The 22,926-nt window shown below is 35.4% G+C and overlaps 1 protein-coding gene across 1 annotated transcript in view; it reads right to left on the bottom strand.

The window, feature by feature from the left end:
* OTOGL (otogelin like) overlaps nucleotides 1–22,926 on the bottom strand; it is a 167,138-nt gene that overhangs the window by 64,227 nt on the left and 79,985 nt on the right. Inside the window, exons 28-33 of the mRNA XM_055236519.2 lie at nucleotides 16,017–16,151; nucleotides 10,179–10,328; nucleotides 7,439–7,558; nucleotides 4,666–4,782; nucleotides 1,746–1,902; nucleotides 1,051–1,077 (exon numbers count right to left, since the gene is read on the bottom strand). Coding sequence (XP_055092494.1) covers nucleotides 1,051–1,077; nucleotides 1,746–1,902; nucleotides 4,666–4,782; nucleotides 7,439–7,558; nucleotides 10,179–10,328; nucleotides 16,017–16,151 — 706 coding nt within the window. The remainder of the gene's footprint in view (nucleotides 1–1,050; nucleotides 1,078–1,745; nucleotides 1,903–4,665; nucleotides 4,783–7,438; nucleotides 7,559–10,178; nucleotides 10,329–16,016; nucleotides 16,152–22,926) is intronic.

The raw sequence follows: 22,926 nt of genomic DNA, 5'->3' as shown, positions 1-22,926 counted from the left end.
AAATTCCTTACATTATCTCTTATGTTACTGCATTTATAATTTGTTTCTTTGATTTCCACAACGTAAGAAAAATGTGACTATAGTCACCACGCTGTGTAATAGATGCCAGAACTTATTCCTCCTATCTAGCTGAAACTTTGTGCCCTTTGACCAACATCTGCCCTTCCCCTGCCCACTTCCCCACCACCAGCCTCCGGTAACCGCCATTCTATTCTCTACTTCCAAAAATTCAACTTTTTTGGATTTCGCAAATAAGTGAAATCATATGGTATTTGTCTCACTGTGCCTGACTTATTTCACTTAGCATAATGTTCTCTAGGTTCATCCATGTTGTTGCAAATGATAGAATTTCTTGGTTTTTGAAGAATGAATAGCTAAAAGAAAGAATTTCAAATGTTCTCACCACACAGAAATGGTAAATATTTGAGGTGATAGATATGCTAATTGGCATGATTTGATCATTCCACAACGTGTACATGTATCAAAACACTACATTGTACCCCATAAATATATACAATTATATTTGTCAATTTAAAAATAAGATAAAATTTTAAAAAACATTTGAACAATACTTACATTTATAAATAATGGTAAAGGTATACATTTGTTATAGATCTTTCATCCTTTTTATCTAAAAAATTAACTAACTACACCCATCCATTCATTCATGTCATTCCAAAACTGTATTGAGGGCCTCTTAAATTCTGAGATCTTAAGTTACACACTATTTTAGTTTTCAGGAAATAAATCTTAACACAAATACTTAGAAATTTTTGAAAATTTTAAAAATTAAAGGCTTTTATGGAGTTATATAGTTATGAACTATTTATAGTTTGTTCACAGCATGTGTTCAAATTTTTTTTTTTTTTTTTTTTTTTTTTTTTTTTTTTTGAGACGGAGTCTCACTCTGTCGCCCAGGCTGGAGTGCAGTGGCGCAATCTCGGCTCACTGCAAGCTCCGCCTCCCGGATTCACGCCATTAAAAATTTTTAATATGAAAATAAAGCTAATAGAATACTATAGTGATACTGTTAATTTGAATGTCACATACCTTCATTGTAGTATTCGCAATCAAGTGCTAAAAGAAAAAAAGAATAAATATTAAACTATGTAAGAAGCCAATCACTTATCTGAATGTGGGCAAGATATGGCCACATATTTATCAATAACTATGTGAAAGAATATAGAATGGTATTATTTAGGAACTTTTTCTGAGCAAAGAAAATTCTTTAAGTGATGTGCTGTAATTCATTAAATTTCATATAACTGTTTTAAAGTAGGAAAGTATATCACCAATTTAGAAACCTCAACTGAAAGAGTTCAAATTGTAAGTTTGTTCAGATATCTTACCACCTACACAAGTAAATTAAAAGCTTAAAGAGTCAAATCTGGAAGCAAATTCAAGGTGATTTTTTTAAAATATGTTTATCATCAGAACAATGAAACTTCATAGGCATAAAAGAAATAAAGTCATAATTTCTCTAAGGATGGTATTTAAATAATTTATATTTCAAATGGTACAATGACAGCAATCAAACACAGAACAAAATATTATCTCACAATTTATTTTTATAAGTCCTTTCGGTATTCTCTAATTTATGATTGTCAAAGGAATATAAAATTTAGTCATTTTAATTTAATTTGATTTCCATGAGTTTCCTGGCATTATTTCTAAGATAAATCAACAATTAATATGTATTTCTTTATCAGTTCTCTACATAATGATGTTCTAAGTAGGGTACTCACAACAAACAGTAGATGATCTCCAGTGAATTGATATTCCTTCCTGACAACACTTGTATGCATATGCAGCTATACTAGTGCACAAACACTCACAGTCACCACCAAGATTACAGTTACATGTATCTTCATGGCAATTTTTGGCAAAAGAAGTAACATCAATCTGAAAAATGAGGTGAAAGATTACTTAATTTCAATAGATACTGATTATGATTTAAAGTCAACCCTCTAAAAGAAAACTATGTGTTTTCAAAGTTTGATATTATCAGCTTAACACTGCCACCTAGAGAGTTCTCTTTATTTAAAGCCTCTTTATTGCCCAAAGGAGAAAGAAATGTATTAGGAAAATGTCACATCAAAGAACTAGCAAAAGAAATAATAAGATTAATAAACACATATGACTTCAACATCTGCAATATAACAGATTAATTTTTGGAAGCTTCTTTCATTATTGATGTAATCACATGGCATTAAAATAAGGCATCTTCTGCTTCCAATTGTAATTTTATACAATTTCATATCTTTCTTCCTTCTTTCCTTTCTTTTTTGCCCCCGCTTATGCAACATCCTAATGGCTATTAAAGGTAATAGCAATCTTTAAAAACAACTTATTCTATTTACTTAATTTATTTATTTGCATTATATTTAAGTAGCTGACAAAATTTAATATATTGACAGTGCATTAAAAACGGAGCAAGGGACTCAGGAGGCCGAGGCAGGAGAATCACTTGAACCCGGGAGGCAGAGGTTGCAGTGAGCTGAGATAGCGCCACTGCACTCCAGCCTGAGCGACAGAGACTCTGTCTCAAATTAAAAAAAAAAAAAGAAAGAAAGAAAAGAAGCAGGATTTGCTGTCACTGAGCTGTATTTTATTTTTTAGGTCAGTTCACGAGTTAATTTTTCTTTTCAAGTGGAAAAGAACCAGCAGGCTCTGTGGTTCAGGACTCCAGACTTGACACAATATTTCTTGTCAAGCAGGTGTGGTCCTTGGAAACTCTGAAAAGTCTCAAAAGCAACCCTTTTTATAAACAAGACTTTAGTCTACCTATGTGGCTCTAATATGGCAGTCCTCAAACTTTTCTGTCTCAGAGTCCCTTTACACTCTTAAAAAATCACTGAGATCCCCAAAGAGGTTTTGTTTATGGGATTCTATCTACCAATATTTACTCTATTAGACATTAAAAATGAGACATTTAAAAGTAACAAGAAACATTATATGTTTACATGAATAACATGGCTTTAGTGAAAAATACTTATGTATGCCAAGAAATAGTGAAAAGAGTGCAATGTTTTACATTTTTGCAGATCTCTTTAATGTGTGGCTTAATAGCAAACAGCTGGATTCTCATATCTGCTTCTTCATCCGGTCTATTGTAATGTTTTTGTCTTGTTTGGGTTTGGGATGAAACAGACGAAGAAAATTCGGTTCCACACATGTATTTAGTTGGAAAGGAAGGAGTACTTTAATATCTTTTTCAAGTAATTGTGATATTCTTTGACTCTATATCAAAACTCAAATCATTTTTAAAAAGTTCACTGCAATGTGAAATCTAAAACCACATCAATAAACTTTATACTTTGCTATATTAAAATTGTTTTTTATTTCGCCCTTTGAATGGATCTTTTACTTCTGCATGATTTTGTAACATCACGCATTGGTCATGTGGAAAATTTATGGACCCGTGCAGATCTTTGAAATGTTGACACACTTGATTATATATAATAGCTACAAGTCACGTTTGTTAATATCACCATCTAGATCATCAAAAAACTCATTAAGTATCAAAAACCTTATAAGCTCACAGGGGTGGATCTAACTTTTACAAAACTCTAATTTTCCCTTGGAAGTAAATTTTATCAAAGATAACAGACACCATCAGGTGTTTCCTTAAAGCCACAGACTCATTTCACACATTTTAAGAAAATATCTGCCGGGTGCAGTGGCTCACGCCTGTAATCCCAGCCTTTTGGGAGGCAGAGGTGGGCAGATCATATGAGGTCAGGAGTTCCAGACCAGCCTGGCCAACACGGTGAGACCCGGCCTCTACTAAAAATACAAAACTTAGCCGAGCTTGGTGGCACACGCCTACAATCCCAGCTACTCAGGAGGCTGAGGCAGGAGAATCGCTTGAACCCAGGAGGCAGAGGTTGTAGTGGGCCAAGATCATGCCACTGCACTCCAGCCTGGATGACAGAGCAAGACTCCATCTCATAAAAAGAAAGAAAGAAAGAAGGTATCTGCCAAATATCCCTGTCTGAATGTCTGAATAACCATATGTCATTTGTTCTTTGAAACAGAATGGTATTCCTAGAGAAAAACAACCATCTTAGCTCATAAGTCAAACAATCATACAAGTGACTTCCCCCAAGACCACTAGCATAGCTTTGTATGCAGCAGAAATATTACTTAATTCTTACCAATACATTGAAATATTCCTTAAACTTCCATTGGGACCTAAAATAATCATGCTAGGAAGGAGTTTTGAAAATGAAATTTCCAAATAAGTTACATTCCATCTTGGGATGTGCTTCTAAAACCATTTCAAATGTGCTACAAGAAATACTTTTCAACCATACTTTGAGTTGAGAAGAATGCCCATTTGACAATGTTCCCTAAAGAAAAGTAAACATTTATGCTCTTAATCATAAAACGATGTATGTAAATAATGTTCCATAAACTAGAACAAATTATTACAAATATGTACAAAGGTACACTGTTAAATTAGATGGAGTAAGGGAGAAAGTAAATCAACTAAATGTGCCACTTCTACAGAAAAACAAACTAACACATATGTCCCCCTAACAATAGTTAGGTGGTACATCTAAAAAGCCAATGGATCACCCAGTTATGTGTCATGTTCACCTCAGTATTATAGACACAGTAAAACATCTTTAAACTTTAGAGTTCATTAAAGTATTCATTTACCACATTGCGACAAGAAGCAAAAATATCGCTGTACAAAATGGAGCATTCTTTCTTGGCATAAGGAAATTTGTTTTGATGTGCCTCACAGGGTTTAATTGTTTCATCTGGACTTTCACACTGTTGAAAAAAATTTAAGAGAGAAAAGAAGTTTTCAAAGAGACAATTTCTCAAGCAGAGTAACCTACCCAACTTCACTCATTACAATTGCACCTAATATATTCTCATCCTTTTAGATAGGATTTGCGTAAAGCACCTGCTCACATCCAATTCAATGTTAATTGCATATATTACTTTTGAAAGCAACTAAACAGAATATTAAAATCATAGCAATATTAGAGATCGAGTGGTGATAAATGATTTTTAAATTGTCTTAAACACAGCATTTGCATGACTTAAAAAATTACATGAGCATGACCTGTTTCTTTCATCTTCGTCTTCTTCATTTCTGTCACAAATCATCTGAGAGGTTATATGTACCCAAGTCTCTGCAGACTCAATTCCCACACATGCAGCAATTTGGCCTCTTCCTCCCCTAATACCCTTCCCTGAAACTGCCCTGAAAAACGTCATCCATGACCTCTTCATTGTTAACTATAAAGGCAATTTTTCAGTCTTCCATTTTGCTTGACTTTTGCTGCCTCTGATTCTATTTAATACTTTACCCTTCTTAAATGTCTCTCCTCATTTGGTTTTGGTGACACAATTTTCTGCTGGGTCTCCTCTTGCTACATTGGCTGCTGTTCCCTAATCTCCTTCTCCCTCCTCTCTTCGCAAAGCTTAATCCTCAAACCTCTATTTTTCTCATTTGGTACATGCGTCCTGACTTCAACGCCCTGAATATACTAGCAACTGCCAAATCCCTATGTCCATCCCACATCTCCTTCCTGAATTTCAGAACTAACATTTCCACCTAAATGTATCTGTCATTTCGCTCTCAGCAGATCCTAACCATCCCTACCTCTACACCATTGTCCTTCCCCGACTATCCACATTCATTTCCTCCTCTTTGCCCTGCCTCAAGAAGGAACACCAGTATCCACCCAGGAAGCCAGGAAAGTAGGAGACCTTCTAGGAACCTCCAAATTCATCCTTCTTAATACAGTCTTAAGTCTCTACTGACTTAATATTTCTAGCTGGATTATAAGAGCCTCTTGGCCCTTGTATCTTGCAGATCTATACTTTGCACTTCAGCTATTCTCTATTTCAGACCTTACACCACAACCAAAATTAACTTTTTGAAATTCACTTTGTGCACCACACTCTCTCCAGCCTCTTGACACCTTCTAAGTGGCTGCTCCCTCCTTTCCCTGTTAAATTCTTTCCCATAAATTTCACTTTCTTAGCTCCTATAAATCTTATAAGATTCACCTGCAGGGTACCTTCTCCAGGAACCTTTCTTGGACCATCACAATCCCCACTTTGTGTGCACTTCTATCAAAGCAACTATCTCACTATGTTCTGACTGTTAATTTTTCCACCTCTAAATTTTCCACCTCTAGACTCTAAATTTCTTAAAGGCAAAGACTGTGATTTATCCATATTATGTATCTGTATGTAATGGAAAACATTAAGTGCTAAATAAAAATTAGTGAATTTTTTAAATGACCTGAGTTTTAGCCTTGTCTATCAGGTATGAATAAAAAATTTATTTTGAGGGTGTTTAAAATTATTTGACTACTTCAGATATTTAAGTACCATTAGAAATAGTTACTTCTTAATTCATTTGCAGAGAGAAAAATGTAAAACGATTTTTTTCAAAACTTCTAAAGATAACAAGATGTAAGATAGCCACAGTTAAAAGGATTTTGTCTCTCTCAATATAGTAGATATTTTAGATATTAAAAGGTACACTTTTGTACTGTTAAGCTTAGACCACACTCAAATATTACTGACTGGAATAAATGTTTTACCCCATCCCCTCTTTATTCTTTAGAGAGATTTAGACATATTAGTAAACTAGGCAAAGTAGAGAAGTAACTAACCAAATGGTAACCAATCAGGAAATTGTGGTTTCAAACACTCCTATCAATTAAAAAGAACAACAGGCTAAAAGGAAAGTAGAAGAAAGAATAGAACTTCCAATTTGACTCTGTTTTCTGAGTTCAGCATTTTTCAAAATGTGTTTCATATAAGACTACTTCCTTGAGAATTAATAAATAAAAATATAGATTATGTCAGTAAGTTTGGAAAATCATTCAAACACGTCCCTCCTTTATAGGCTTATAATGCCTCAAGAAATCCTTTGAAAGAGAAATATGTAAAAATTAATTTGTCCAACTGCTGCCAAAGGTAGTTGACCACAATCCACCCACCCACACACATACACACGCATCCCCCTTTATTTCATGTAATACAGTAACATGGCTGTTAAGAAATTCTGTCTTCATTTATTTATTGCTTTGAACTGGCAAAAGTTCCATCATCCTTCAAAATGCAGATACATTGACTGGCATTTTGCTATGGTGAGGAAAACATGAGGGAGAAGAGATGAATTTGAATGTCACCTCTGCTACTTTCTAGCCATATAATATTAGACAACTCATTTAACCTCCCTGAGCCTCAATTTCTTCATCTATAATAAGGAGAAAACATCCTTTATATGATAAGGTAATCAGAAAAATTACATGAGAAGATAAATATGAACGTTTATCAGCTATAAATTACTATGAAAATAGTATGTAAAATAATATTACCTAAATAAGAACAAAATGTTCTAGTGAAAAATATTCTTAAAAATTTTTGTTGACTTCTAAAATACATTTATGTAACTTACCTGTCCTAATGCCCAACTATCTCCAAATACCTGAGCATTTCTCACTTCCAAGTTATTAGATGTGGTCATATCATTTGAAGTGCATTTGTCAAAGTTTCCACACAATCCTGATAGCTTGTTCTAAAGTAAGAGAAAATCACCAGGAAATATTCTATTTTCTCTTTAACATTTAAAGACTCATATTCATTAAAACTTTTAAGACATTTCAAATATACATTTAAGAATTTTCACAGCAATCATTTTTAAAAATTAACTTGAAGAAAGTGGATTTTCTCATACCAATTTAATTATGTTTTGTGATTTTTATAAATTTGCAAAAATATTTTACCTGATTTCAAGTCCTATTTATACACACTTACCAGTGTCTTAGCATTAATACAACTAATAACATAAATAACTTGGAAAAGTATAATTCAAACAAGACAGTACATATGAGAGTGTATGTGTATGCAAATGTATATGTGTATATACACAGAATTCATGTGTGTGTATATATGTAATTCATAATTATATATATTCCCATCCTTGTTGGAAACAAGGATATGGGATGAAGAATGGCAGATATATTCCCTATTTGTTGGAATATATCATATTGCCTACCTGTTAGAAACAAGTTAACCATTTGTTTTTCCACATCCCCCTTCCTGATGCCTCAGCTTTAGGATAACTGCTGTTAGTAGTGGCCACTGTCTTTGAACAGAGGTGATTTCTGAAAACAGAGGTCCCATGGTAATAAGTGGCTATGGCAGATGTAATTCTAAGGTTATTGTCTGCTTTGCCAGAGACATAGGCATCCTACTTCACCATTAAGGGATAGACTCTATTCTTCAATATTGAAGAGAGCATTCAGCATGTTTAAATTCAAGGTTTTAAGGAGTAGTTCTACTGCTTCTAGAAAATCATCACTGCAAGTTCTCCTCCTTCATCTAGTAGTAAAATATATTGCTATTCTTGTTGGAAACAAGGATATCGGATGATGAATGACAGAGAATATTAGTTGAAGAAAGACAGCAATGACTGAAGGTTATTTCGGATTCATCAAAGAAATTCAAGATGCCAACAAACCTAAGAATAGACCTTTGGGCTTTATCCTCCTTAAGACTGAAAGACTATAACTTCAATATACAATCATATTTTGCATTTACAACATATTAAAATCTTTTTTAAAAATGTATCTTTTCTGTATTTTTGAGAAGATATTGTTGGTATTCCAATTTTTCTTTGACAAAAATTATATCCATGAGTCTCAGTCTCAATTTCAGGTAAAATAGATTTTTAAAAAATACATCAATGTTTTTGCAAACAATTTTAAAATATGAATTTAAAATATTCAAATAAATATTCAAAATAATCAAATTTTAAATATTTTAGACTGCTTTTTTTTTTTTTTTTTTTTTAAATGGATGGAGTCTTGCAGTGTGGCCCAGGCTGCAGTGCAGTGGCTAGTCACAGACATGATCATAGTGTGCTGTAGCCTTGAACTCCTGGGCTCTAAATATTTTAAATAGTAAACTACTTAACAATATTTAATAAAAATATTTAGCGGGAATAATATATAAAATAATTTAAAATATAAATTGCCAAAAATTATAAACAACTCAGATTGGATATTCAACCATGAATGGATAAATAAATTGTGTGATACATCCACACAACAGAATACTACTCAACAGTACAGAATTCACCCAACCATTTGTATGAATCTTAAATATACTTTGCCAAGTCAAAGAAGCCAGACCCAAAAGACTACAGATTGTACAATTCCATTTATATGATATCTGAGAAAGGCAAAACTATAGCAGTGGAAAATATAATCAGTGGTTGTCTGAGGTTAGGAGGTAAAGGTAGGGGTTGACAATAAGGAAGCAACATGAAGTATATTTGGAGTTTGACAGGTATGTTCTATGTAGAACTGTTGTAATGGATACAAGGCTCCATGCATAATATGGTTTGGCTCTGTGTCTCCACCCAAATCTCATCTTGAATTACAATCCCCATATGTTGAGGGAAGGACCTGGTGAGAGGTAATTGAATCATGGGGGTGGTTTCCCCCAAACTGTTCTTGTGATAGTGAGGGAGTTCTCATGAGACCTGATGGTTTAAAAGTGTGGCATTTCCCCCTCACTCTTTCTGTCTTTCGGGCCACCTTTTGAAGAAGGTGGTTGCTTCCCCTTTGCCTTCCACAATGATTGTACGTTCCCTGAGGCCTTCCCAGCCATGCAGAACTGTGAGTCAATTAAACCTTGTTTCTTTATAAATTACCCAGTGTCAGGTAGTTCTTTATAGCAGTGTGAAAATGGACTAATACAATGCATTTGTCAAAATCTATAGACCTGGACACAATAAGAGTAACTTTTTTTACATTTAAAAAATAATTTTACTGCATGTAAACTTAAAAAAATATGTTCAGAATGTGGAGGAAAACATGGAACGCAGTTTGTAAGAACGGAATCTAATTGCATTATGAACAAATCACATAATTAAGCTGAAGGAAAAGAGAAGAAGAAAGCTGGCTTAAGTAATCTTGGAAAACGATACTGCAAGGTTAAAGTCAAAAAGAACTGTACACAAACACTGTACTTAGTTGGTGAAGTTCTTTTTCACAAGGGTATGAGTTAGTAATTCTGGAAATATAACCTAGTTCTTAAAGGAAAACATTAATCATTTTATTTTCATCAAACATCAAAAACTAAATGTGATTGTATTCATTACATCTCATTTGGAGCTTAGGTTGACCTACCTTCCACTGTGGCCCAACTTTGATATGAATAGTTGTCTTCCTATCCCAAAGAATAGTGATATCTTTCTCTGGAAAGTATACTACTATATAGTAACCAGCCTTCCAAAGCTGGTAGGTAGATTTGTTTTCCAGAAAAAAACCTGATTGTTTCTTAAAAAAAGAAAAGAAAAGAAACAAAGTGAGTAGTAAGTTCTCTAACCAAAATATATCAAATTAGTTTAGCTAATATTTGCCAACAACTATCTATGTACTAATATTGTTGCTTGGTCATGCCTTTTCTGAATTCTGTAAGAAAAGACAAAACAATTGCACAAAATAGGAAATACATAAATATTACCAGACACAAACTAGCAGATGGACCCCACATGGATAAATGGGCAAAGGGAAAAGATATTTCAGTTACATGTGGGGAAAAGCAAAACAAGGGAATGGACACAGAAGACATTAAGTGATATCCCTGCCGAATCAGAAATTTTACATCTGTGATGAATAAATATGACAGAACTAAAAAAGGTATGACCTTGCCTGCAAAAGAGAGAAATTTGGTCCTGCGCATGTTTCTGAGTAGTTAATGATAGCATGGAAATAGTCTACTGACTTCATTAAATATGTCTTGAAAATCAGAATCATTAAGTTTGGTAGGAGACATTGCCTTCCCAATTCAGGCAAAAAGAAGCTGTGAAGTACTTCCTTTAAGTGAAAAGCGGAAAGTTGTCAACTTAACAAGAAAGAAAAAAAATTGTATGCTACGGTTGCTAAGATCTATGGTAAGAATGAATCTTCTATCTGTGAAATTGTGAAGAAGGGAAAAGAAATTCAGCTAGTTTTGCTGCTGCACATTAAACTGCCAAACTGACAGCCACAGCACATGGTAAGTGCTTAGTTAAGATGGAAAAGGCATTAAATTTGTGGGTAAAAGGCATGAGCAGAAACGTGTTCTGATTGATGGCAATTGGGTCTGCTACTATCTATGGTTTCAAGCATCCACTGGAGGTCTTGGGACCTAACCCTCATGGATAAGGCGGAACTACCGTATGTGTGTAGGGGGGCGGCAAGCGGTGAATTACCATCAGAGGGACTCCAGAAGGCTTCTTGCAAGGGGTGGGTGTGAACTGATCTGCAAGAGGTTATGCACAGCAAGGTATAGGGGTTTGGGAATGAGAATGGAGAAGAAATCCTTCCAAACAAAAGAAATGGCTTGAATCAAGACTTAGGGACAAGAAAGTCAAAGATTTATTCAGAACTAAGGAGAGTACCAAAAGGCTAGAGCATGAATCGCATGATGGATCATAGCCTGACACCTTTGCAACCAAGTTATCTAGACTAATTATCACATGTGCAAAATGTAGTCAATAAAAGCTTTCAAACAGGGAAGTATTAGACCATGGTTGTATATTAAAAGAAGATAATTTAGGCAGTAGAAAGGATAAAGCAGAGAGAAATGAGAGATGGAACATATCAGGAAATGTTAGAGAACTTTTATTGTAAAGTAGGAATATACAATATTCTTTATAAGCAAGGGCAACGCATGGCTATATTGAATCGGACCTTGAAATTAACTCATATAATAACTTCAAAAATGCACAGTTAACATCAAAGTAAGTAAGACAAATTTAGCCAGAGGCAAAATAAAAATTGTGAAGGAGATATGAAATTCTTTGGTTACTTTTCTCCTTCAAGTAATAACAAAAGCATAGTTTGAAAATACTACACTACAGTAGACTTTTTAATAAATATTTCAAAGGGAAAATGAAATAAATTTAGTCATATCCATAAGGAGTTTTCAGTCTCCTAGACCAAGGTCATACTTAAAACAGGTGCACAATATATTGTATAGAACAGTATATATTATATATAACCATATGTGTTGTTAACTGGCTCTCTCTGATCTCATAGCCTTCCACTTCCCAATCCCCACCCTCACTGACTAAGCTTCAGCTACGCTGGCTCTCTTTCTGTTCTTCAAATTTACCTAAGCTTTTACCCATCTCAAGTCCTGTGCGCTTGGTGTTCCTCCTGGTAGGAACTCTGTTCTCCAGATCTTGGCGTAATGGCCTCATTCCCATCAATTGTGACCCATATGCTCCCCCCTCTGTGAGGCCTTCCCTGATTGCCCCAGTAGAACTTTCATCCTCAAGATGGGCCAGATTGTAGGCATTTAAGACAGCACAATGCTCTTCTGAGCAAGGACCGTCCCTTGCTCAGAAGTGGGCCCCCTCTTGGGGTTTAATGCTCTGTAATTGCCATCTTGAAATTCTAATTTTACCTGTGAATTCGTGTTTTGTCAGTGAAGTTCAATGAGACAAAGAATTATGCGTCTGGGCCTTGAAGCCTTGGCTCACATCTCCTGCTGTCCGCCCAATCTCCCTGGATTGATTCTCAGATGCCTGCTTCTCTGCAGCCACCCAGAGACCACTGCTATGCTCCACTTGCAGCACAGAGGCAAGATGAGTTGGACTTAGGCAAGCATACCCAAGTACCAAGTTGGAGTTAATGAGGCAAGGAAGGCCCTCAGCACTGACAGGGTGTGCTCTCACCCCAGGACTATCCCTATGCTTGAGTGAGCATAGCATTAAATGATGATTTAAAAAAAAAAAAAAAAAAAAAAGACACCATGACACATCAAGACAGAACATGAAACAAGAAAATGCAACTTTTTCCCTGTTTTGAACAAATTGCATAGCTTGCCCTGCCCCCAAGTCAGTCTCTGCCACAGAAACCAATTCTATTGTTTTCACTGCACTTTTTAGTATCTTTCTATCATCTTGTTTGTCTTTGACTTGTTTCTCTTTTGCTCAGTTTGGTTTTGCATCAGTTATCCTGATACAAAAGCACATCTTTTCTATTTGTCTTTAGACATGAAATCCTTCATTTTCATTAGATAGGACAGTTTACTACAAGAACATCCTCTATGGTCAAAGGGAGTTGCCATATGCCTTACTTTTCAGATTTTTAAATAATGCTTCTCATTAGAACAGTGAGGTATTATGAATTGTCCAAAATAGAGATCTCCACTTCAGATGAGAATTAGAGCACTTTAAACAAACTCTAGTGATGTTAGCAAAATATGTTAGAGCTATGGAGAATTAAAATATTTAAAGTACAGCTTAAATAAATTAATAAAATATTTATATCTTATACATTTGATAAAATTAGAATTGTGCATTTACATGTAAAAATAACAGAGGTATTTTTTTCTTTTCCTGGATGGGTGGTCCATCTACCATAAAATAAACAGTGCTTATTTTTCACTTTCGATGTTTAAGAAAAAATATTGCAGGGGATTTCTTTAGGGTCAAACCGTTTTTATGACTTAATCTTATGTCATACAATTTATATAAAGGAGATTCATTAACACCTACATACAAGTGAAAATTGGAAGTTGAAAGTTATGTGGAGTTGCAATCACCACTTCAAAGATGTGTCATACTGTCTTTATAAGAGCATTTACTATTTTCTCTTGTTTCTTTTTTAACACCCTTGTTCTTAGAAATAACCTTCACCTATAAATGAATATCTGGTTGGTGGTTATGAAAAACTGCTGTAGTTACTTTAAAAACATGTAAACATGATTGTAGAAACTCTGTTTTGCCCAAAGGTTGATTGCTGCCCAGTTAGTTTCAATGTTTCTGACTGAAACATAGTTATATTTTAAGGTAACTGTTCTCAAACTTTAGTGTGCACAAGAATTTCAAGTACCATTGAAAATGTCAATTTTGTTTTCAGCATCAGCCATTCCAATTACTGAAGTAGGGCCCAGAAACCAGCGCTTACAAGAAAAATTCCATATGATTTTAATGAATATTTGCAAACCAAACTGAGAGAAACACTGTTCAAAAAATCTCAGAATATAGGTCAGTTTTTAAAGCCCATTTGTCAAATTATGTACTTTCTAACTCTAAAATTTCTTGCCTATAAAATTAGGTTCAAATATCTTGTACCATTCAAGGGCCTCCATAGTCTGAACTCAGCCCCCTCATCTATTGCCTTTACCCCATGCTCCCTGAATGGCAGCTGATCAGGACACTCCTCCCTGAGTCACTTTGCCACTCCCTCCATCCACTGTCCCATATATTGTGCTTCCACCAATCTAAACCACCTGCAGTTATCCGAACATGCCATTTCATCTCTCAGCTCTGCTCTCCTGAGTGGGTTTATTCGTCTGTACTGATTGCCACCCTACTCCCTCTCTTCACCTGGCTAATGCCTACTCATCCTTTAAGACTCAGTGCAAATCATTTCCTCCACAGCATGTCTTCTGAGCCTTCAGAAATAGGGAGGGTAAGAAGAATCATTTCTTCAAATCCGTTAATTTATATTTTCATTTCAATCCTCACACAAACTAAAGAATTAGGTTCTAAAATCTTCCCAAATTTACAGATGGAAAAGCTGCAGCTTGGAGAGGTTAAGTAAACCTGCCCAAAGTTACAGAGCAAGCACGTAATGGAACAGAGGTTCCGAGTTAGTGCTGAGTGACTCTAAAGTCTATGCTCTTAACAATCACCCTAAGCACCCCAGGTCTCTTTAGGTGCTCTTCCCGGGAGTTCCCATATTATGCTACATAAATTCCTACCATAGGACACCATGCTGCCTTATTTACCATGTGCATCCTTATTTACCTGAATGTATCCCTCGCCTGAGCAGAAACTTCTTAAAGGCAAGCACAGTGTTATTTCACTGTTATAGCCCCAATAATTAGCACATGTTTTGATATTCAGTAAACATTATAAAAGAATGTATGAGATGAATGAATGAATGAAATTTATTCATTCTTTTAAATTGGGCAGGCTCCAAGGATGCAATAAACAAGAACTTGGAGACAACTGGGGAAGACAAGCTCACAAGTAGTTTCATTAAAGTATGATACACATTCTAATAGGGTGCTTGAGGAGGAGCTCCCTGGAGGAGATATGATAAGACATATTGCATAAGAATAAGTTAAATGGAAAGACAGTTCCAGGAAGAAGTGATAATAGTAATGAAGGACTAATAAGATGCTTCACCTTCTGGAATGTGGGCTTGAAGCAAAAAGTAATGAAAGAGCAGGCAGGAGAGGTGGGTAACAGCCAGACTGGCAAGGCCTCGGAGGAGCAGTGGGAAGGCGTCTCAAAGTCTTGAAGAACCAGAGTGACATATTAGATTTCCATCAAAAATGTACATATACAAGGCTGGATGCGGTGGCTCATGCCTGTAATCCCAGCACTTTGGGAAGCCAAGACAGGTGGATCACCTGAGGTCAGGAGTTTGAGACCAGCCTAACCAACATGGTGAAATCCCGTCTCTACTGAAAATACAAAAATTAGCCTGGCATGGTGGTGTGCATCTGTAACCCCAGCTACTCAGGAGGCTGAGGCAAGAGAATTGCTTGAACCCAGGAGGCAGAAGTTGCAGTGAGCTGAGATCATGCCACTGTACTCCAGCCTGGTCAACAGAGTGAGACTCCGTCTCAAAAAATAAAAAAAAAAAAAAATAAAAGACATATACAAATAAAACTACCTATGCTGCAGTATGTGAGGATGAATTAGAGGGGAAAGACTAAAACTAGAAGCCAAGAGTCTAGCCTGGAAGCCACTGAAGTAATTAAGGCAATAGGTGGGGGTTGCAAGGTCCCAAATGGCAACTATGGGAATGAAAGCAAGAAGAACAAATTGGAATATGGAGAAGGGAAGTAAGAAGAGAGAAGTCAAGCACAATTTACTGAAGCCACATAAAATGAAAAGAAAAAACAACATAGATCTCATAACCATTTACAGAGAGAAGTAGATCGAATCATTTCTATTCTATTTTCAGTATCCTCAGGACAAGTTCAAATGATCCTGAAAGAAATAATTCACTAACCTGTTTGTAAGGAGTATCATTCAGGTAAATTTCAGTGTCCCCAACTGAAATCAAAACACTTTTAGAACAAACAATATCGTTGTCAAAGCATTTCTTGTTCTGGGCAATGACAGATATGTCTGAATCATCTACACTCTGAAATGTCAAAAATATTTTATTAATACGAATATATACAACCTATATTATTTTTAGTTATTTTTATTAAGAAACCTTAAATATTGACAATGGATTGCATTAGAACTGAAAAACAACTTACCTCTAAAATAAAAAGTCATTTTTAACTAATAATGTGAAGAATTTTATAGAAATATAGTAGGATAGCTCAATCTTTAAACACCTATAATATCTCTGTTAAAATTTTGTTCCAGCCAAGTTTACCATTTTATTCCTACAGCTCAAATGTACCAACCATTATCATTTTATTTATCAATAAATAATCAACAAAACAATATGTCACTTAGGAAAATCTTTAAAAAATATTCATTTGAGACATGTCTTTTGTTTTATTTAAAGGATATTTCTGGCTGAATAATTATTTGTCTATAAGTTAGAATTCAAACAGATACAAAACTTTGGTATTTGTTAGTAAATAAAATAATGTGTATTATTTGAAAGCTTGCTTTGAATTTTACATATACTATCCAATTTAGTTCTTATGAAAACTTTTTGAATTAGGTATTATTTCCATTTTACAGATGAGGAAACTGAGATTAAGAGGGATTAATTGATTATCTAAGATCGCTTTGCTAAATAAGAGAAGGATCAGAGTTCAAATCCCTAATCTGTTTTGTTTGCCTTGATGCCACTTGTAAAGAAATTAGGAAAGGTCTAGAAATGGTTGAGGAGAAAAGACAACTTTAGATGATAGGGAATCCCTAAATTCAAGGAACACTATTTAGTCTTTCTACTCTAAATGACATACTTCCACCTCCGGATAGACCCCTTTCCTTGGCAACTCCCCACTGCATCCACCAAGTCACTCTTAAGAATCAAAGTTTCTAACTTTCTCCCCCAGTTTAATGGATAGGTTTCTTCAGTTGTACTGACTCTGGAAATTTCATTATAAAATATCGTTTACATCTGGTTCTTTAACAGTTTTAATTGGCAAGTTATAATTGCATATATTTATGAGATACAATGGGATGTTATATGTATATAATGTGAAATAATTAAATAAAACTAACATATTCATCAACTCATATACTTACCATTTTTCTAGGAAGAAGGTAAACGCTTCTTGTCAAATTTTCAAAGTCGTCCTAATCTCCCCCAAAGTTAAAAGCTACTGCTCTAAGAGCCCTTTCACTGATTGTGGACAGTAGAGATTTCATTAAAAGGAAAGGAAGAAATGTGACATTTCTCTTTGGATTCAATGTCCAATTTTCAAAGGCTCACACACATTTCCTGAATCTTTTTCCATTTTGAGACATATGGGTCAGGGTTTATTTTCACAGTAAGAAAAAGTCATTAAATGTCTGGCAATCATAGGCCAGGCACAGTGGCTCACGCTTGTAATCCCAGCACTTTGGGAGGCCGAGGTGGGCAGATCACTTGACATCAGGAGTTCAAGACCAGCCTGGAGAACATGACAAAACCCAGTCTCTACTAATTTTTGCTACTAAAATTGCAAAAATTAGCCAGGCGGGGTGGCATGCGCCTGTAGTCCCAGCTACTCGGGAGGCTGAGGCAAGAGAATCGCTTGAACCTGGGAGGCTGAAGTTGCAGTGAGCTGAGACCACGCCACTGCACTCCAGCACTCCAGCCTGGGTGACAGTGAGCCTCTGTCTTAGAAAAGTTTGGCAATAATACAGTTTGGTTTTTGTTTTTGTTGTTGTTGTTGTTGTTTTTCAGATGGGGTCTTGCCCTGTCACCCAGGCTGCTGGAGCGCAGTGGCATGATCATGACTCACTGCAGCATCAACTTTCCAGGCTCAAACAATTCTTCCACTTTGGCCTCCTGAGTAGCTGGGAGACTATAGCTGTGTGCCACCACACTTGACCAATTTTTAAAATTTTTTTGTAGAGGCAGGGTGTCACTATGTTTACCCAGGCTGGTCTCAAACTACTGGGCTCAAGCGAGCCATTCATTTTAGCCTCCCAAAGTGCTGGGATTAGAGGTGTAAACCACCTTGCCTAATGATCATAGAGGTTTTGATGTAAATTCTCCACATTTAGTTTTTCACAACACTGGCAATATGAAAACTAGCTCAATTCATCTCTTATTTTGGCTAAATTCTTTCTGCCTTGTTAATAAGTATTATAGTACCTAGAGGATAGGTTTTTAATGAATGGTATAGATGGAGTAATTAATATATCCCTCTGTAACCCATTTTTCCTTCATAGATGCTGGGAGCTTTTGCTGCTTTTTAAACAATCCTTTTGCAAAATAATAAGGGTCATTAAGATGATTATGGCATTGTACTGCTCAAAAAAATAATGTCATACTTTTCTGCCTTTCTGCATAATTTTCAAAGAGAGAAAAATACGTAATTCAGGGTTTTGTTTTGCTCTTCCTCTTGGGAAAAGTTATTTAGATTAAGGGATGTGAAAAGCTGATTGAAAGGCTTTCTATTGCCATTATATTTTATTGCTATTAATTAAAGTGCCTCAATGTTAGTTTCATCCTTTATATTAAATCTGAAAAGTCAAGAAATATTCTATCTTGTATGGTTTGTCTTATAATATCATGCTATGCTGACAGTAATTTGTAACAATAGCAATATACCTAAAGTCACATTTCTATACTTTCCATTTCTAATGTATTTCAAGTTAATATTAGGTTTAGAAATAATGCCACAGAGTTGCTAAGCAACATAGTAATAATGACAACAAAGCTGGAGGAAAAAGGTCAACATCAATGTGCCACATGGGCTCCTCAAAAACCTTTATTCTCAGATACTAAAAGCTTTAATACAGAATATGCCCCAAAATGACTCTGAAACAGAAACTGTCAGCGCCTGTCAAGGAAGTATATAATTATACTTGATATGTCAGTCTCAGCACCTGTCATAGCCCCAGCCCCTTTTAAGGGTAATTATCCCACACAAAGTCTCTGCTGATACCATAGCCTCAGGCAGCCACGGTTTAGGTCCCAAGGCAGCGCATTCATTTATGGGCAAAGGGACTTCAATGCTGGCAGAAAAAAAGAACTATATTCTATTCAATTCTCTCTCAAATTTGAACCAGAAAATACCGATTTTTTAAAGTGTTTTGCAGTAAGATCTGAGGGTGAATAAACATGTAAAGGATATAAGGAAGAGTAGCAGCTGACCAGGTAAAAACAAGCTGAACATATGAAGAAGTAGAAATGATGACTGAACTGAAGAAAAAGTAGAGAAAAGACACAGAAAAGAAAGCTAGACATGCTAGCCTGAGTAGCAGAAAATAGAGCAGTCACACAGAGATTGTCCAGAGTTGTCCAAGAATGACATCAGGTCAACCATGACTCTCTGCTGCCTGGGGCCAAAACCACCCTTCAGTTGACACTTTCATAAGGTTCTTATTAGAAGACATAAAAAGTTGGAAAAAAGAATGGTAAATATTGTAAAAGGTTACAAAAAGTTTACAAAGATCTTACCTTGTGATCAAACTAATTAAAATTGGATATATTTCTTAAAATTAACTTTAGTGTTAATAATGCACAATGCAAAGGTAAAATTTGGTTTTCTCTTTTGAACAAGCTTTTTGTGTAATATTAAGAGATAGTAAAAGATTTTTATTTACCTTTTGAGTATACGGCAACAAAAAAAGGGAAGAGGGAGACAGATTAAATTTACCTTTTTAGCTGTCTTTATTAAGTTTTAAGATTATTTAGGAAACTGAGTCTCCTCTCTACCAAAGAGTAAAGGTTTTTGCTTTTTAAAATATTTGAATTATCACTTTGGTTAAATAAATGACTAATTTTACAGTTATCTGTGACTGTATCTTGCGATATCAAGTGCTTTAAGCCTTTGATATTTGATAACCTTTCCAAATTCTAAATTCAGTCTTTTGGCCTCAAACTAACTTTTTGGATATTAGGGCTCCTGAAGTCCGAGACAGACATATTCATCTTCGTTGGTATGTTAAAATTATACCAGAATCATTGTCAAATACGAAATGGTGTTTAACTTTGAGTTATTTTTATATGAATGTGTCATTAATATATGTTCCAAAATTATATAAGATTCATATAATTCTGGTATGTCTTAATCTATGTTATCAGGAATAATTATGACTATTACATTAAATTATTGTATGCCACAGAAATAATCAAATTTCCTTATCTATTGTGTCTTTAACCATGGCTAGTCTAAGACTTTTGTCATGCACAGACAATTATTGTTTTACTTTGATTCTTCCCAAAAAGCACTTTATAATCAGCTGCAGTCCACAACTTGCTTCCTTACGGAAGTTTGTGGAAAGGACTCTGACAGGTGCTCTTGAAGGCAGGTTTCTTATTACTTTGGAGATTGTGCCATCAGACTAGAGAGAAAACTTCTGGGATTCTCACAGGAGAGCAGATGTGTTCGTGAGGATTGCTGACCCAATACCAGGCAGCACAGGAGTTAACTGCATGAGACTGAACTAATAGAAGGCTGAAATGTTTTCTTACGACTTTTTTGTTTGAAACATTGGGCTTCTTTATGTTTTGTTTTCTAAAGTCAAGAAAACATTTCTGCTAGGCGCAGTGGCTCATGCCTGTAATCCCAGCAAATAGGGAGGCCGAGGCAGGCTGATCTCCTGAGGTCAGGAATTCGAGACCAGCCTGACCAACGTGGAGAAACCCCATCTCTACTAAAAACACAAAATTAGCCAGGTGTGGTGGCGCATGCCTGTAATCCCAGCTACTTGGGAGGTTGAAGCAGGAGAACTGCTTGAACCTAGAAGGCAGAGGTTGTGGGGAGCCACGATTGCATCACTGCACTCCAGCCTGGGCAATAAGAGTGAAACTCCATCTCAAAAAAAAAAAAAAAAAAAAAAAAAAAAAAAAAAGAAAAAGAAAAAAAAAGAAAAGAAAACATTTCTTTCTTTTGAGCTATTTATAGCTTACAACAAATTGAGTAAAGTATGCTCTTGTGGGCAAAATTTGAGGCATAATTCTTCCTATCTGATTTATCCAGAATTTAAAAATCATTTGCGAGTATTCTTAAATTATGGCAATATAGCTATTTGCATAAGTTCAATAAGAATCTATTTTCTGTTGTAACAGGACACAGTTGGAGATGCTGGTTATTTTACCACAGCTTTGACTAGGATGAACATTTACAGATATGACTGGACTGCTTTGGGGAATTTAAGTTGACATTATAGAGCTGACCAAAGCCTCTCATACAGACTGGCCTGACACCTTGTTTATGCAATTCCTTTACAATGTTTGTCACCTGTAGTAAGTAAAGCACATCACTTTCTGACAGGCCTAGGAACCCCAAGTTATTTTAGAACCTCAAGAAGAGAGAAATTAACCAATTCATATAGGTATTTGCAGACACATATAAATCCTTAGTTTGGCTAACCTCAAGAGGCTTTTAAAAGGTCTAACCTGACATTATGAAAAAGTTACAACAAAGCCAACATAAAAGAGCCTATATGAAAAATAATTATTCTTGCTGCATTTTATGCAAATAATCAAGCCAAATATACTACGATTAAAACTTATTTTGCAAGTAAATTGGTCCTGTTACGATTTGTCTTTCATAGAAATGAAGAACTAGAAAGAGAGAAAAATATCATTTGAAAAGAAACTATGGTACGTCTTTTATTAGATTCTGGCCTTGTCCATTATTTATTAGTTGATATTATTTCTCTAAAATTAAACATAAACAAAAGATTATAGTTTCCTCTTGCCAGGACTCAGAGTTAAAACAAATACTCCACTTGAAATGTTTTCTGCACAATCACTATTTGAAACGACAGTGATAAATGCTATGTTTTCTCTACTACAAAAGAAAATGAGAGTAACAGGAGAAAATACTAACAAGTAGTTAAGTTCACCAAATGCCCAGCACTCTGCAAAATGACTTGGAAAGAACAACAAGAAATATAAGGCATCGTCCCCACCATCAAAGCCTTAGAATTTTCTTAGAGAAATCTGTTTTAATATGGAGTATAAATAGTAGATATGTCTTTACTGGCATGCTTTATATTTAATAGGCCCCTAAATTTGTTTTATTAAATGAATGAAATAATAATGTGAACAAAGATCACCACCATACATTGGAAAATGTTTGTAGAGATGCTGACACATGAACAAGATTTTTGATGCTTTTGATAGAAATGTGCAAATATTTTTTCCATATACAAAATGAAAAATAAAGCTTCACAGAATCTTTGTCTTACTACTTAAAATGATACCATAAACAAACATCTTTAACAGTAATGATATATCCAATGGGAACATGTCATGTTTGACATTATATTGTCAGCAAAACTTTCTTTTTTCTGAATGTAACTTAAATTTGACTATGCAGAAGAAGAGAATAATTTCAAAAATAATTAAAATCAGGTTGTTAAAGAAAGTAAAGTGTTCTACATCCTTACTACTCAAAATATGGTCCATAGACATGGAGCATAGACATGGAGCACTATCTAGTAGCTTATTGAAAAGGCAGAACCTGGGGGATTTGGCAAGATGGCCGAATAGGAACAGTTCTGGTCTGCAGCTCCCACTGAGACCAATGCAGAAGGTGGGTAATTTCCGCATTTCCAACTGAGTTACCCAGTTCACCTCTCTAGGACTGGTTAGAGAGTGGGTGCAGCCCACAGAGGGTGAGCAGAAGCAGGGTGGGGCGTCGCCTCACCCACGAAGTGCAAGGGGCCAGGGAACCAGGGAACTCCCTCCCCTAGCCAAGGGAAGCCATGAGGGGCTGTGCTATCCAGCCCAGATATTACGATTTTCTCACGGGTTTTGCAACCCACAGAACAGGAGATTC

The sequence above is a fragment of the Symphalangus syndactylus genome, chromosome 13 (genome assembly GCF_028878055.3).
Source record: "Symphalangus syndactylus isolate Jambi chromosome 13, NHGRI_mSymSyn1-v2.1_pri, whole genome shotgun sequence".
NCBI lineage: Eukaryota > Metazoa > Chordata > Mammalia > Primates > Hylobatidae > Symphalangus > Symphalangus syndactylus.
Note: the sequence above shows the minus strand (reverse complement) of the source record. Positions and strands in the feature narration are given on the sequence as shown.